General features: G+C 38.9%; 2 protein-coding genes and 1 pseudogene across 3 annotated transcripts; 1 reads left to right on the top strand and 2 right to left on the bottom strand.

The window, feature by feature from the left end:
* Nucleotides 1-255: 255 nt before the first annotated feature.
* Nucleotides 256-1179, bottom strand: LOC143588665 (thaumatin-like protein). Its single transcript, XM_077069616.1, has 2 exons — nucleotides 1111-1179; nucleotides 256-1027 (listed from the first exon to the last, which is right to left on the bottom strand). Exons 1-2 carry the CDS (start codon nucleotides 1157-1159, stop codon nucleotides 306-308), a joined length of 771 nt encoding a protein of 256 aa, XP_076925731.1. The 5' UTR covers nucleotides 1160-1179; the 3' UTR covers nucleotides 256-305.
* Nucleotides 1180-1791: 612 nt separating this feature from the next.
* Nucleotides 1792-3291, top strand: LOC143588663 (transcription factor MYB35-like; annotated as a pseudogene). The gene is made up of 3 exons (XR_013145144.1): nucleotides 1792-2264; nucleotides 2356-2485; nucleotides 2678-3291. The product of XR_013145144.1 is annotated as a transcription factor MYB35-like (transcript).
* Nucleotides 3292-3699: 408 nt separating this feature from the next.
* LOC143588662 (uncharacterized) lies at nucleotides 3700-9985 on the bottom strand. The gene is made up of 9 exons (XM_077069614.1): nucleotides 9730-9985; nucleotides 9130-9204; nucleotides 8529-8831; nucleotides 6833-6968; nucleotides 6564-6726; nucleotides 5550-5675; nucleotides 5287-5481; nucleotides 4051-4173; nucleotides 3700-3960 (listed from the first exon to the last, which is right to left on the bottom strand). The coding sequence occupies exons 1-9, from the start codon at nucleotides 9965-9967 to the stop codon at nucleotides 3868-3870; spliced, it is 1452 nt and encodes a 483-aa protein (XP_076925729.1). The 5' UTR covers nucleotides 9968-9985; the 3' UTR covers nucleotides 3700-3867.
* Nucleotides 9986-17936: the final 7951 nt, after the last annotated feature.

The raw sequence follows: 17936 nt of genomic DNA, 5'->3' as shown, positions 1-17936 counted from the left end.
AATAGAGTAAACTGAATTAAGGATGCAAATTTATTTTTACCTAAAATCATATATACCTATCTTTTGTTTTAATTTCATAAATAATAATGGTAAATTGCTAAATAACTATATACTCCTCACATCTGAAGAAAATTGGTTCCATTATGACTTTAATTATTTTGTTACAGCAAAAGCTTTCTCAAATTTTTATTATTTTAAATCAATGTTTATACAAATATAGGTAACATAGTAACATACATACATACATAATCACCCGTATCAAACTATAGTCGAACCAATATTTCATAACAGAATCATTAACAACCCTACGCAGATTCTATTTCACTAACCCGTGTCGACGGACAAAACGTTATCAAATAATCATCCGAAACACAGTTAACCAACGGTGGCGGATTGTCAAAGGCGTAACTATAATAAGATGGGCATGCTTCCTTAAATATCTTGGAATACACCGTCGGCTTGCATTTACTAGGTGTCCCATACGCGTTCCTACAACAAAACTTGTCATTATCAAAAGCCAAACACGCGCTTTTGCAACCCACAACTTCACCCTTATCGTTCAAAAGCGCGAGTTCTTGAGGACAGCAATCATTGATATCCTTGTTGCACCCTCCAATATAACATTTGGATGAGTAAGGTATAGTTGATACTGAAACAGGGATGTTATAACCGTCAACTAAACTAACGTCATAAAAATTAGATTTACTTTTGTCTGGTTGTAACGCAATCTGGACCAATGTGGCAGGTGGGGCCCCGATCAGCCCGTTACACATCAATTTTCCACCACAATCGCCTGTCTCACAGCCACAGGCGGGGTTTTTATCTGGACCTAATGTGCAACCTGTTCTGGCCCATATCCGCCCTACCCAATCAGCCGGGGCTTGGATTTTCTTTTGTTCGCCGGGTGGAAGATAGAAGCCACCGTTGGCTAACACCGAGTGGCCTTCGTTGGCTGCGTTTGCGGGCCATATTGGGTATGGGCATTTGTTGCTAATGTGGAAGTGACATGATTTGACTAGTGTGTTTCCTGTCAATTGTTTTTAACTTTTAGACTAACACAGACATAATACTCTAACAACATATATCAAACTACAAGGGAAATTACCTTACCTGACAAGAAGAAGGCAATGGAAAGAACAAATAAACTGGTGACCTTCATGTTTTTGCATTTAATTTGAATGGTTTAAAAATATTTATACAAGGTTTTGATGGTTGAATTGTTGCCTAAGTATTTGGATTTGTGGCATAACCTTCCTTTAGAAGACAAGCAAATCCCATTACTTAAGGGATAAGGTGATGTAAACAAATGAATAGAAAATCATTTTTTTAACTTTTTATGCTTCTATCAAATTAACTTTTATTTTATATCATATTATCTGGTTAAAGAGTAAGCTTTGTTTTTTACAAACTTGAGCTTCTGTTTGATTCTTAGCCAATGCTGATCGTGTCGTGTGAAGTGGGTTATTATTTGATGAATATGATTATGAGTTCAAATGATATCTTTCTAAATAAAACAAGTCACAGATTAACCCAACTCATGTTCAACAGACAATTTGGACGGTGAGGTACATTTAACCGATACCTATATTACACCTTTAAGTTTTACAATACGTTAACAAATCAACCCTACCGACCGACCGACCGACCGGAGTTTGGTGTTTTGCTTTAACTCGTTGATAGGCTGTCATGCTAACCTAATATTTATTTTTGACATAACCATCCAATCTCACCCTCATTGAGTCATTTCATTGCTTTTCACACAAAGCATCTTCTTGATATTTTGAATCTTCATAACAAATAAACAAAAACACACAACTTATTATGCACAAAGTACAAGTTACTGTAACATTATTATCTTGTTTTAGGATTTGATCTATAGAGAGGAGCCAAGCACATGAAGAAAGAGAGAGAGAGAGAGGAGTGGAGAGTATTATTTTCATGCTATTGTTAAAGAGTGAATGAAGAGATCATGCATGCAATATGTTCATTAATGAGCCACTATCTACATGCTTTTGTTGCCTTGCCACTTCTTAAATGTTCTCTCCCCCATTATATGAATGCTTCTAAAACTTGCCTCACCATAACCATCTACTGTGTGTTTGTATGTGCGCTTTTACCATATCGATCAATGGGAAGACGACCTCCGTGCTGTGACAAATCACACGTCAAGAAAGGCCCGTGGACAGCTGAAGAAGACGCAAAGATTCTTGCATATGTTGCTAGTCATGGCATCGGTAACTGGACTTCGGTTCCTCAAAAAGCAGGTAGTTTTATTCTCCCGTGATGCTAATCTTGATAACCATTTGTTTTCATAATGACCTGACCCGTATTGTGTGTGTGTGTATGCTTTAACAGGTCTTAACAGATGCGGAAAGAGTTGCAGATTGAGATGGACCAATTATCTAAGGCCCGATCTCAAACACGATAGTTTCACCTCTCTTGAGGAAGAGCTTATTTTGAGGTACCATCGGGCCGTCGGTAGCAGGTAAGTTCACAATCCCCTGTTTACATGGCAATTTCACCCTTTAATATTATACATTGAGAGTTCCCTTTCATTATAATTTAAAAATCTCGGTTAAAATGTAGTAACGTACCCCCATTACTTTTACAAAAGATGAAAATTAGTCGATTTTTCGTATAATTTTAAATCTAACCGATCAAACTGTTGAATCTTGAGGTGGTCGTTGATAGCAAAGCAGCTCCCAGGAAGAACCGACAATGATGTGAAGAATCATTGGAACACAAAACTAAAGAAGAAGCTGCTTAAATTGGGAATCGACCCGATCACCCATAAACCTTTAAGTCAGCTTCTTTCTGATTATGGAAACATCAACGCCCTAATCCCACAAAACACGAGACCTTTAGATCAAAACCACCATGACCCGTACTCTGATTTCTCTCAGGCATTAACGACAATGGGCCCGTTTCAAGAACAACCCGCTCCAATGAGTTTCATGACTGCACCTTTCCATGTTATAAATGAAACAGCTTCATCTTCTACATCATCCCACGAATCTAAAGTTCATGTGAATTTACCATCTTCTCCCACCACCATTTGGAGTGATTATCTTGTTGGAGACCAAGAACAAGAGTGTACCAACAAGCCCGATACTGAGTTTTTACCCACCGAGGGTGAACGCCTGAATAGTTGCAACAGGTTGGGGGTGGATCTAACTAAGCACGGCTTAGGGATTGATACCACCTCGGTTACTTTTGTTGACTCAATTTTAAACCGAGACCGTGAAATGCAGTTGGACTTCCCTACTTTTGGACGGATATTCCGAGTTCTAAACAAACCTTAGATCTTTAAAAACGGGTGTAACGGGTTCCAAATTGACCTATGTTCTAGCTCAGTTATATGTTTTGTTTGCTAATTTTTGTTTCATATTTATGAATTTATGAATGGTAATATTGGAATTAATGAGTCGGCCAAGTTGGGTATCATGTTACAAGTCACTTTGGGTTGTGTAATTTCTATACCTTTTTAAGAGAATCAAAGTATTATTACAATAACTATTGCTAAATACATGTTAGCAATCTTTCAACCCGTATGACTAGTTTACCTTTTAGCTAAAAAAGTTCATTTGACCCACTTAAAATAAAAATACAATCAAGACAGTTAAAAGTTTCCAAGAAAACTACCATAATAACAATTTTCTATTATAATGTTAAAATGATTATAATATATTTATTATATAAAAAAAACGGAGGAAACATTTTGGATTTCACAAGAGTTTAAAGCTGTACACTCAGGAATGTATATTCTAATTCTTGATGTTATTTCATATAGATGTGTACCGGAAATAAACAAGAAAGTAGTTTATGAACTTTGAATATTACGTTTATGAAAATGAAGGGTATTTGAATTTAGAACCCGAGTCGGTTGTAATTGTTGTAATTGATCTCTTTCAATTGAACGCAGCATAAAATACATTCGGGCAATTCTTCAGCTTTTGTGCCCTGTATCAATATTAACAAACATCATTTTAGGCCACGAATATAAAAAATAAATATAACTGGAGGAATGATCGATCATATATGCTTCTGAACCTGGATAGTGAGCCCGAAATCGAGGATACAATATTTTAATCTCTCTCGAAAAGCATCGAAACCTTTTCTAGAAATGTAACTGAATCTATGCATGTTCAAATCAATTTCAAAGTAGTTTTCTCCCTGCATGATTTCAATCATTAAAGTGTATTTATGTATCTATGATATGCACAGAAGGGTTACATAATAGAAAAGTAAAATTACTGTTTTATTTACTTTTTTTTTGGTCATTTCTTATCTATTATACTACCTTAAAAGATCAGAAATTGGCAGCCTCAAAATTGGTTATTACATCTTTAAATAACAAAATCACATCCAGGCATTATCTCATGAAACAACAATTAAAAGTGATTATCTTGTATTGATTATTCAGTTTCACATAACAATTTACAAATTTCAAATTACTCTCTTACCCTTTTTCTGGTCATTTTAAAATTCTTAAGTTATCTTGTGAATTGGATGGTTTGGGTTGTTTTTTAGCTTTAGCTGGTCAAAATAAGTCAAACTAAAAAATTTAGCTAAAATGAAAACAAATCAAACGGGTTAGACGTGTTGAAAGTCAACCAAACTCTATTTTGAATGCATACAATCTCCTCAATGGTTTTATTCAAACACTTAAAATCATTAATTACCAATTACAATTGTTTTGTAAACATAATCAACACATTCAGTATTCAAAAAGATATATAAATATAGACAAAGTGTTGACAGGTCAACCCAAACTGACCCGACCCGCTTCAACATTACTTAAATGTTTGACCCTTTACAACCTGACCCCTTTTTGACCTGGTACCCTTTACAAACACTTAAAATCGTTAATTACAATATTATTGTTCTTGTAATATTATTATTCATTATTCAGAACAATATATAAAAATAGACAAAGTGTTGGCTGTTCAACCCAAACTGACCCAACCCCTTTCAACATTACTTAAAAGTTTGACCCTTTTTGATCAGTTGAGTTTTTTGTGTTGGTCAGAATGGAATTTAGGGGCTGTTTGGTATCCTCTTAATGATTCCATTAAGAGGTTACCTATAAATTGGTCAGAGGCAGAGTGTGTTTGGTTAAACCCCTTAATGGCTCATGGAACCTCTTAATGGATAAGCTATAGAGACATGCTGAATGATTTAGAGTCTACCTCTTAATCATTCATACCTCTTATTGATTCATCTAGATTGCCAAACAGCCCCTTAATTTCAAAAACATATATTTGAAAAATTTGTAAAAAAAATTACCACATAAAACTCATGTTGGGGACGTGAAAGAACAGGCTTCTCGTTATAAGCAGTCATAAGCTTCCTTTCAGCTGAACTCAACTGAAGATCCTCTAAGTTTGCGAGTCGGCCCAAAATCTTCAATCTTTCTCTGCAGGGTGCAATGGTATCCACTGGGAAAGCTCTAACCCTTTCCACCTCATCATCAATTATTTTCTATTGAAATCATAAACAAATAAATTATTTTTTATATGAAGCATGAATGATGAAAATGACCATCTTACCCTTAAATTTTCTTGAAAATGGAGTGGAAGTTCATCATAATTATCAGACAGCTTGAAGTACAATACAAAACTCATCCCTTCTCCATCAAATTCTTGTTGAAATATTCCAGGGGGGTATAAAGGTATCTGATTTATGGACAAATAAAAAACCCGGTTAAAAATACATATAGGCAAATAAAAAAGGGTGTTTTTAACCTCATTTTTGGGCCTAGAACAATCAAAGTCATATTGTAGATAATAATAATAATAATAATATTATAAGTATTATTAATATTATAAGTAGGCAATTTCATTGTGGAAATTGAAACTTATCATTACAGCTTGAACAATTAGAATTAGAATCAGTATGAACCGAACGTTCAGTGAACCATTCGGCAGGAAATTCGTTTAATTAACAAATGAGCGACCATGAACAAAACTTTTTGTTCATATACTTAAAAGAACGAGCGTGAACACATGTCTCATTCGTTCTTTTATGTTCGTGAAAGTTCGCTCATTTACGCCTGTTTATTTCCGCCCGTTTATGTTCATTAGTTTAACTAATATTTAAGTCTGTCAATTTACAACTGTTTATATATTCACTGATCCATTACAGTTTAGTCTAGTTTTATGAAATTAAAAATATCACCCATTATAACTTAGTCTAGTTTTATTAGTTTTTAGACCCAACAGATTGACAATGACGTTTAGTTTTAACTGGTGTTCATTCAGTTATGTCCATTTGTTTGTGGGCTTTTGCGTCCGTGAACCGTTCTTCAATAGTATTAACAAACAAACGTAGATGAACATGAACACAGACAAGAAAACCATGCTCATTTAATTGTCTGTGTTAGATCATTTGTCCGGTTAAAAAAATACGCGAGCGAACACGAACATGCCCCATCCATGTTCATTTGGTTCATCTAGAAGCCTACTTAAAAGTTATCTAAATTTTATGGCATTCAATAAGCTTGACCTTATGACTCACTTTTATTTACGAGGTGAAATAAAAAAATAACGTTTGGATGGACATACTTGAAGATTTACAACAAGCAAAGACGGGATCTTTCCAGATGATTCAACTTTTGGAAGTTCAAGAAGACGTGCAATATGATCAATCTTACGGGGAGATAGGAATACATCAACACCAATAGGGTAAAAAGCAGCCTGACTTGACGCCCATTCTTTCTTTTTATCTCTGTAAAACAAAAAGAAAAGCATGCCACTTTAGTAAAACAAATGCAAACCTCTTAACAATTAAAATAATAGAATAAATAAATAGTTTAATGTCAAGGTTATTATACTTCATATAATTATGTCCTCGCACTTTAAAGGTACTTGGATCAAGTGGTGACCAAGAATCTGTCATTTTCTTCTCTAACGGAACACATGGAACTTGAGAGCCTGCAATGGGTCTTTGCAAAATAGCTTTTGGGGACACTGAAACAAATATAATGAATGCGAGGTTATATTATTATAACCATGACATGACAAAATATGTCATACAGCCTAGAGGTAAAAAAGATTGGGCAGGTTGAGTAACGCATCAAAATGGGTCACTGTTGGTACTTGGAAGGGGTCAGTAGGCCTGTAACCAAACCATACGTTCGGTGAATAGTTCATGAACTGTTCGATGAGAAGTTTGTTTATGTTTAACAAACATGGAACAGTTTTTTGTTCAATTAGTTAAACGAGTGGAACATGAAAACGTCTCATTCGTTCCTTCACGTTCTTTCATTTGAGTTCGTTCGTTTTATGTCATTAATATATTCATTTAAAAGTTCAGGCCCGTTACAATTTAGTCTAGTTGTACCAACTACCAACTTTTTAGGCCCAACGGCCAATAGATTGGTGTTAACATTTACTTTTAATTGGTATTATCTCGGTTATGTTAGTTCATCTATGTTCAGTTGCGTTCATTCGTTTATGTTCTGTTCGTAAATCATTCATTTATGCTGTTAATGAGCAGACATAAACGAGCATGAACACGATCACACTCATTTTCTTAAAGAATGAACACGAACACACTCAATTTCTTAACAAACAACAACAAACAAAAAACCCCGTTCGTTTAGATGTTCAGGTTCTATCATTTGTTTGATTCAAGTTACACGAGCAAACACAAACATGCGCCGTTCGTGTTTGCTCGGTTCGTTTACAGGCCTAAGGGTCAAGTTGACACGAAACACATATTCTAAGATTTACTTTAATATATAATTAGTGTGTTAAACATGATTACAAGAGCTCCAGTAATATAAACCTATAGTGATATCATGTTTTAATAGACGATCCAAGAAGTTATATGCATTTAGAATACATCCTGGGTAACTTCAATCCACAAGACTCGTTCGATTTTAAACTGGTTTTCTTAAATAACCCATTTGACCCATCAATTGCGACTGGGCCTGTAAACAAACCAGACTTCAGTAAACCGTCTGTGAATCTTTCGGCAGGAGGTTCACTCATGAACAAACATGAATAAAATTATTTGTTCATTTAGTTAAAAGAATGAACATGAACACGTCTCATTCATTCATTTATGTTCGACATTTATCCATTACATTTGTTTATGTCCGTCATTTACGTTCATTTATGTTTGTTAGTTTACATTTATTGAAGTTCGTTCGTTTATATATTCATTTAAACTTTTAGGCCATTGCAATGTAGTCTAGTTTTATGAAATTATAATATCACTCATTATAATTTACTCTGGTTTCGTTAATTCTTTAGACGCAACAGATAAATGGCCACATTTACTTTTAATTGGTGTTCGTTCGGTTATGTTGTTTCATCTATGTTCACTTATCTTTGTTCCTTTACGTCCGTATGCTATAAACAAACGAACATAAACACACTTACGTTCTTAACAAATAAACACAAACAAGAAAACCATGTTCGTTTAACCGTACGTGTTCGACCGTTTGTTCAGTTAAATTAAACGAATGAACACGAACATGCCCGTTTAAATGAAAGGACATATGTAGCAAGCATGAGTCTTACGTATGGAAACACTAGATTGACCTTCTCTCCATTTAAACGAAAGTCTTGAAGAAATTTTCTTTTTTGCACTCGGAGGGCTTGAACATGATGATTTGCTCTTGGCATCCGTGGAGGTAGTGCAAGTAAGACAAGGCAGACAATTGTTTATGTCAATTACAGCAGCGGTTCCGTGTGTGGTGGGAGGTGGCACTTGCTCATTGGGTTTCATTATTGAGTCGGTTGTTGAAAAAGAAGAACCAGGAACATGATCAGACACTCTTGGAGTTACTGACGCACTAACAGAACTGCTTTGAGATATAACATCTGTGAAAATTTAAGAAACACTCAGTAAATGTCAAAAATATGATTACAAAAACAACATTATTACAATTATATTATTTTTCTCAACCCTTTTGAGCTTTGACCCGTTCACCTTTTAGCTAATTGTTTTTATTTGACCTGAGAGAGATGGAAAGCCTTTTGAGCTTTGTCAGTTTTTAAGGCTTCCATTTTCTAAACATAATATAATATCATCAGTTAGATTTTGGTTCACAACAACAAAACTAAAAGGAAAGCCGAATCATCAATTTTATTCCCCATAAAACACAGAAAAACTTCTTACCATCCTGAATGCTGTAAAACTCTTCATCACAATCAGACTCAACCCCTGTTGTAGTATCAAACCACTCTGTACTTCCTGATACAAATCATATACCGCATAAACCGATAAAACCAGTATAAAAAGGAAATATAACACATGATAAATGGTACTCCTAATGTATACATTTGAACCAAATACTTCCGAAATACAAACAAGGCTCAACCTTTTAACTTCTAAAGGTTCAACGTACTTAATTAGTTGTAACTTCAAAACAAGTGTGTGTATAAATGCCTAAAGTGATTTAAAATATCTGATTACATAAGGTCAAAACTCAAAGCAATAAATTTGCAGAAGCATGGATTATTGAGATAAATGTAATCACTACCTCTTAATGGGACACGCTGAATGATTCCGAGACTACCTCTTAATCAGTCAGACCTCAACTCATATAATAATTGTTCAACTTACAACAATGCATCGAAAATTAAAGAGTCAAGACAAATAATGAATCCTTTAGAAAGCTAGGGCATGTCATCATCACAATTACCAAGCAAATACAACATTCAGTCTATTCTATTTAAACACTGAAAGCATAAAAGCTACTAGTGTTTGTGAAAATACCGTGAAAGGTGGGGTTCGGATAGGAGCGATCCATGGAATAAGAAACATGAGCAGAAGGATCGACTTTGCTGCGAGAGGAATAGCGATTGCTGCCGGCATTTGGCTTCTTCCGACCCAAACGACGGCGTCTCCGTCCTTGAACTCTGGGTGTGGGTTCAGCGTCAGCTCCTCCTCGATCCCCATGCTTCTTCCCAACCGGCACGCAGCCACCTCGCTCCTTCGATCCACACACTCCCATGGACACACCACACCTAGACACGCAGTGCACCACACAGGTTATTATGAATTACAGACGATTTGACCTAATTGTTGAGGATCAAATAACCAGATGAGATCGATTAATGAAGGCAGAGATTTATAACTACAACAACAACAACATCATGTGTTTCCACACTGAATCAAATCGAATTGAATAAAACCCTAAATAAATAGTTGAAAATTGGTTCAATCTACGACTCAGGAATCGAGTGTGCAAAGAAAGGAAGGAAAATAATAATAATAATAATAATAATAATAATATATACCCTACTCCACCATTATTATTATTGTTATTATTATTATTATTATTAGGTTCTGGATATTTGTGGGGGAGATGATATTGATGATGGATGTATTTAGAGGTGCACAAATCGGTTTTTTTGAAAAAACCGGTTCGGTTATTAACCGGACCGGTTTTTTTTATCCAGAAAAAAACCGGTTCGGTTAATAACCGGACCGGTTATTAACCGGTTTTTGTCAATGAAAACTCAAACCGGCCAAACCGGTTTGGACCGGTTTAGAAACCGGTTAGAACCGGTTATTAAACCGGTTTTTTTACAACCGGTTTTTAATAACCGGTCTAACCGGTTAACCGGTTTTTTTTTTTTTTTTTTTTTTTTTTTTTTTTTTTTGCTTTAGGGTTTAGGGTTTAGGGTTTCGTTGTTAGCATTCTTTGCTTGGAAGATTAAAAACACATAACTTTCATTTATAGCTTTTACATTAAAAATACAAACATTAAATCGTTATCGCATATTCGTAACTCAAAAATACAAACATTAAAGAATGCTTAGACACGATTACATTAACAAGTTGATGTTTGTTACTCATTTTCTTCGCTACCCGATCCCGAGCTATTCCTTAGGTAATCGTCGTACGCGGCTTCTTCATCGGTCATTGGTTGAGTGTGTCCTTGATTGACCTCGTCTTCATAAAAGGCCGCCTCATACTCCATTTCCCCCTCGAGTGAGCGTTGATGTTGTGCCCTATCTAAAGAGTCCAAGTAATCCTTGTAGCAAATCGACATCTCTACAGCTGGTGGAGTGAGTCGAGTCCTCCTAATCGATATAACCCTGCCAGAAACAGAAAAAGCAGACTCCGAAGCTACCGTGGAAGCTTGGACCGTTAGTAAATCTTTGGCCATGGCGGCGAGGATCGGAAACTCATCCTCCTTACCTCTCCACCAAGCCAGCATATCAAGACTTCTAAATTCATCCGGAGTCATGTGTTTCACAAAGTTGGTACCACCATACCTTCCAAGTTCACTGCTTGGGGTGTTTACCCTTTGACGTTTACCGGCGTCTTCCCAAATCATGTAGTACATCCCCATTTCAAGGTCGGTTTGGGATTGGGATTGGGCAACAGCTCTTAACGAGTCATGAATTTGGGAAGACGACCCGTGTTTTGTAAGGTAAACATCATACATGTTTGCCAAGGTGGTGTTGAAAGCATTCTTTAAAGTTTGGTTATAATGGGGGTTTTGATCGTCGTTTAACTCTAGCTCATCACAAATTTTTTCTATTAAAGCTTCAACACCACCAACATTGATGCAAGGGTTTAACGCAGCCGCACAGGTCAAAACAGCGGGTAGTTGTTGAAAATATTTTCTAAATTTTTATTTCATTTTTGCACCCATATCAAAATAAGGTGCACCCCTACAATGAATTTCAGTCAACTTTGTGCACATGACAGCAATTTTTGGTAAAGCAATGGGGCTTGTTGGATAGTAAACCCCGGATAAACTAGTTGTGCAAGATTTAAAAATTTGAAGAACCTCCGTAACGATCTCAATCAATAACCAGTTTCTAGGATCGTACGGTGCACATTTACCCCTATTTGACAAAATTTGATGAAACGCAATTAACGATTGTTTTTGTTGGATGGCTTTCTCAAACATTTCACAAGTCGAGTTCCATCTTGTTGGACAATCCCAATTAGGCCCCAACCATTGACAGTTAGCTTCTTCACAAAATTTTTTGTATCTTGAAAATGTTGAATTGTTGCTAAAAACATCTCGTAACATTCTTTTAAAATTGTTTCTTTGCGTTTCGATCACGTTTAACCCATCTTGCACGGCCAAGTTGATAATATGTGCAATGCATCGGCTATGAAAAAACGCTCCATCACAGATAGGTTTATACTTTAATTTTAAATGGCCAACCGCGGCCGTATTGTTGGACGCGTTATCAAACGATATTGAAAAGATTTTATCTTCAATCTTGTATTGTCGAATGACTTTATCCAAGAGTTTAAAAATATTTCTACCCGTGTGCGGGTAATCAAACAATTGAAACGCAACGGTTCGTTTCATCATTTGCCACGACCGGGGGTCAACCCAATGAGCCGTCACACAAATGTATGAGTCGGGCGAACCATTAGGTACCGACCACACATCCGTTGTTAAGTTCACACCAGTTTGTAAGTTTGAAAAGTATGAAATTAGTTCGGATTTAGCGTTTTTCCATGCTTTAAGACAATCTCTTCTAAGGGTCGAACGACTTACGTGTTGGTAGCGTGGTTGAACATACTTTTGCATCATCTCCGTGAATTGAGGGTTGTCGAAGTGGTTGAAAGGAAGTGATTGTTGAATCACAAAGTTGCCAAACTGTTGACGTACCGCTTCAAGGTCGTACGTAAACACCGTTCCTTGATTCGTCATCTCCGGCTGCGAACTACTTCCGGATTCGTCCTTCAAGACCTTGCAAGAGGGCTTTTCTACATGAGCTCTTAAACTGGAGTTTGCTTCTTTGTTATAAAACTTCAAACAATGTTTGCATCTAGCTTTTTGGGTTCCGTTAGACATTTCGCATAGGTCGAAATGTTGCCAAATATCTTGGTTTCGTTTCGTGGGGATGACCCGAACGACGGTTTCTCCCGTGTTCGAGGCACCCATGTTGACCGATGAAGCAGCACTTTGGGAGGCCATGATAATCGACTACGAATTAAGAGTGGTATACTCGAGTATGAAATAAACGACTACGAAAGAAGAGCGTTTGGAGTTGTATAATCGCGTATGAAATAAACGTTTAGAGCGTTTGGAGTTGTATAATCAAGTGTGATCTAACCAATACCCAACCTAAACTATATATAGATGTTTGTGGGGGTAAAATGGTAAAAAAACAAAAAAAAAACAGCTAAAAAACGGTCAAAAAAAAAAAAAAAACGGCTATAAAGCCGTTTGGTAACGTTCGAAAACCGGTTTAACCGGTTAACCGGTTATTAAAAAACCGGTTAACCGGTTTTTTTTTATAACGGTAATAAACCGGTTATTTTAAAAACCGGTTAACCGGTTTTTTAATAACCGGTTATTAAAAAAAACCGGTTATAAAAAAAACCGGTTATAAAACCGGTTTTGGCTCCAAAACGTATAACCGATACGTAAACCGGTTACGTAAACCGGTCAAACCGGTTTTTAAAAAAACCGGTTTTTAAAAAACCGGTTTTTAAAAAACCGGTTTCCGGTTGAACCGGCCAAACCGGTTCCGTAACCGGTTTTTTTGAACACCTCTAGATGTATTACCCCAACTTTTTTCAATCTTAAAACGACTTTGGAGCAACCTTTATTATCACTCAGATTTTCATTTTTAATATTATTATTATTTCATTAAATATCTAAAATAATCCACTTTCTCACCTACGATTACTTGAAGATAATGAAATATTAAATAGTATAGTATATACCGTTTCTCAACTTCAATGTAACTTACAATACCAATATAACATTGAAGAAACACTAAGTGAACCCTGGACAGATTATAGATAATCTGGACAGATTATAGATAATCTGGGGGTTAAGTAATGTTTCCCACGGATGAGATCTAACTGAGAAGGCTGTTCTTCAAGAGACCTGCAAAACAAACACCGTAAGCTCGTCACTGAGAAGAGGGGGGTTCCTCCTTGTGACCACCCTCCGGCGTGAGAATCAGACTAGATTGCTCTGAATATAAGTGTATATTAAGAGATTGCTAGATAACTGGGTAGCAGATGATCTTACCATTCCAAGATGTTGGAGTATTTATAGCCGAAGGTAGGTTAGAAGGTATAGCCGGCTGAATAGTATTCCTGTTCTACCAACAGTGGACTATGCACAAGCCATACTGGTTGGTGGATAGGTTACGGCCAACAGTAACTATGTCGGCTGCACTATTCCTCCAACTGTAGATTATGCACGTCCTACCTACTGTGGATTATACGCAGGCCATGCTGGTTGGTGAATAGGTTACGGCCAACAGTAACACTATTTCACCAACTGTAGGCTGCGCATGCCCTGCAGTAAGGGTTGGTGAGTAGGCAGCGGCTAATAGTGACAAACAGTACTAGAGGGTGCTCCTCCTCGTACTGTTGTCGGTGAGCTGTCACCCTGTGATTGGCTCATGGGCTGTTCTGGTCAGATTGTCTGTCCTATCCATACCTTGGTAGGTATAGTACAGAAGATCTTTCAGAATCATACGGACTGGCTCATTTTGGCGGGATTGTTCCCGTCTTGCTCATTCCTTCATGTGACTACTGAAGTATCTATTGTCTTGTGCGTGTAGCCCTGCTGTCTGCGGGTAGCCTTCCCTGATGGCTTGTATCCGCAACTGCGGGAACAGGCGGGGTACTTCACCATTGGGAGGCTTTCCCTGCGTGTACAGCTTGCGTACTGCGCGTAAGGTTCTCTGAGCATGGTGGGTCCTGCGAAAGCAGATGGCCTTTGCGCAGACGTCCCTGTTCAAGGTGAGTCTTGCGGGACCAACTGGGCTCTGCTGGGACCTACCTCTTCAAGTCCCCCCAGTCCAATGTTCTTCTCATGAATGTTTAATAAAGTGAGGTGAACTTTTGGACTTTGAGCAAGGGGTTTTGAAAAGGCTTTTTCGTTTTAAGGTTCTCCGTGGGGATTCTTCCCGCGGGTTTCCTAGTGTCACTTGCAAAAATTCCCGATTTTTTTGCTTGATCTTTGGGTATGATGCGGGTAGGTATGTAACCTTCTCGCAAGGCAGGAGCGTTGAGTCTCACTTGTATATAGTCTCCATGAGGTTCTGGTGGTTTTCAACATAGTGATCAATTATGCTAAGACCACCAATTCCATTACGGAGTTTCAAACAATATAATTCTCGACGTTCCCGTTATGCGGGGATGTTATTCCTCTATCCGCAAGCATTGCCTAGAAGATCCTTCTTGGTTTCAATTCTCTGCGGGTGCTAGGTATGTGAAGGGTTTTGCCTTAACACTGTACCCGCACCTGTCTTATAGTTACTTGGTTGCCAAGGTATTCTTGGCTTCAATTCCCTGCGGGTGCTAGGTATGTGAAGGGTTTTACCTTAACACTGTACCCGCATCCGGCTTATGGTTACTTGTTTGCCAAGGTAAGGGGTGTTTTCCCGCTTACTTTTGAATCTTTTTTGAATTTTGAATTTCAAAATTCGAAGAGTTGGTAGAAAGATAGGAACAGTCCAAACGTCTGAAACGTCGTGCGACGGTTTCTTCTGACTGTGTCAGGACGTGCAGGAAGTTATGGTGACGTGACATTATATGGTCATTCCAGTCTCTTTTTCAGGCGCGTGGGCGCGATTTTTCGGGCGCGTGGGCGCGAAATTACTGGCACACGTCGTGTCAACAGCTGTTGCCAGCCTGCTTTATGCCACGTGTCATAGTTTCATTGCACCTTCGATTTCTCTCTCCTCCGCATTAAATTCATCGCATTAATTGCGATTAGTATATAAAGGGGGAGAGGGCTGTTTGCAATCCACACTTTCACCCTTCTCTTCTTCTTCTTTAGCGATTTCCGGCAAATACTCCCCTTTTCAGGCTAGCATTTTCCCGAAATCGCTTTCTTTTTTCTGCACAATGTCTTCTCGTGATCTTGAGTCTTCGGCCGATGACAAGAGTACTGCTGGTGAGTGCCAGTGTGCTCTGCCCGGCGATCAGTACCGGTATGTTGTTAGGAAGTTCATGCTCGATCCTCTCGAGCCTGAGTTTCCTGAACCCCACCAGACCGTGTACGATGCCCCCAGTGGCAAGATCGGGGTATATGCTGCATTCTTTGTTTATGGGAACCTTAGGTTCCCATTGACAAAGTTTGTTTACCGTGTCCTCGAAAGGCACGGTGTTCATCTGACCGAGCTGCACCCAATGGCGATCGCGAAGATTCGCCACTTCGAGTGGGTGTGCCGGATATTGGGTGTTGAGCCCTACGTGGACCGCCTGATGACCTTCTATACTTGGAGGTGCATCCAGGGGTGGTACACCCTGACAACCCGAATCAAGGGTTTGAAGATTTGCGCGACAGAGCGCAGTCTCCGATCGTGGAAGCGGGAGTTCTTCTACATTTCTGCTCGCGCCGTCCCCATTGCCATGAAGTTTAAAAATGGCCAAGCCATTCCGAGCCACCACGCCACAAACTACCAGGAGGCGGAATGGTTTGCAAAGATATCCCTGGTCCAATCTCCGGTTTTCCGGTTTCCGGAGTCCGGGATGGTGATGTTGGGGATGAGCCGAGTGTGGAAAGAGGCTGACGCGCAAAAGGTTCCAATCGTCCTCGAATACAGTTCGAACTCTATCCCTTACGGTATGCTCCGTTTCTCTTTGCTTATACGAGTTTATCTTCTAACTGTTTATTTTCTTTCAGAGGGGAACAACTTGGAGTCGCTCCTGTACCCGCGGGAAGCTGACGGTCCCGCGAGAAATCGAAGTTGTTCCCCTCTGAAAGAAAATAAACAGTTAGAAGATAAACTCGTATAAGCAAAGAGAAACGGAGCATACCGTAAGGGATAGAGTTCGAACCGTATTCGAGGACGATTGGAACCTTTTGCGCGTCAGCCTCTTTCCACACTCGGCTCATCCCCAACATCACCATCCCGGACTCCGGAAACCGGAAAACCGGAGATTGGACCAGGGATATCTTTGCAAACCATTCCGCCTCCTGGTAGTTTGTGGCGTGGTGGCTCGGAATGGCTTGGCCATTTTTAAACTTCATGGCAATGGGGACGGCGCGAGCAGAAATGTAGAAGAACTCCCGCTTCCACGATCGGAGACTGCGCTCTGTCGCGCAAATCTTCAAACCCTTGATTCGGGTTGTCAGGGTGTACCACCCCTGGATGCACCTCCAAGTATAGAAGGTCATCAGGCGGTCCACGTAGGGCTCAACACCCAATATCCGGCACACCCACTCGAAGTGGCGAATCTTCGCGATCGCCATTGGGTGCAGCTCGGTCAGATGAACACCGTGCCTTTCGAGGACACGGTAAACAAACTTTGTCAATGGGAACCTAAGGTTCCCATAAACAAAGAATGCAGCATATACCCCGATCTTGCCACTGGGGGCATCGTACACGGTCTGGTGGGGTTCAGGAAACTCAGGCTCGAGAGGATCGAGCATGAACTTCCTAACAACATACCGGTACTGATCGCCGGGCAGAGCACACTGGCACTCACCAGCAGTACTCTTGTCATCGGCCGAAGACTCAAGATCACGAGAAGACATTGTGCAGAAAAAAGAAAGCGATTTCGGGAAAATGCTAGCCTGAAAAGGGGAGTATTTGCCGGAAATCGCTAAAGAAGAAGAAGAGAAGGGTGAAAGTGTGGATTGCAAACAGCCCTCTCCCCCTTTATATACTAATCGCAATTAATGCGATGAATTTAATGCGGAGGAGAGAGAAATCGAAGGTGCAATGAAACTATGACACGTGGCATAAAGCAGGCTGGCAACAGCTGTTGACAGGACGTGTGCCAGTAATTTCGCGGCCACGCGCCCGAAAAATCGCGCCCACGCGCCTGAAAAAGAGACTGGAATGACCATATAATGTCACGTCACCATAACTTCCTGCACGTCCTGACACAGTCAGAAGAAACCGTCGCACGACGTTTCAGACGTTTGGACTGTTCCTATCTTTCTACCAACTCTTCGAATTTTGAAATTCAAAATTCAAAAAAGATTCAAAAGTAAGCGGGAAAACACCCCTTACCTTGGCAAA

The sequence above is a fragment of the Bidens hawaiensis genome, unplaced genomic scaffold (genome assembly GCF_021521415.1).
Source record: "Bidens hawaiensis isolate Kalapana, Puna unplaced genomic scaffold, B.hawaiensis_p1.1 tig00036681_1, whole genome shotgun sequence".
Taxonomy (NCBI): domain Eukaryota; kingdom Viridiplantae; phylum Streptophyta; class Magnoliopsida; order Asterales; family Asteraceae; genus Bidens; species Bidens hawaiensis.
The sequence above is the reverse complement of the archived record's forward strand: the minus strand, read 5'-3'. Positions and strand labels throughout refer to the sequence as shown.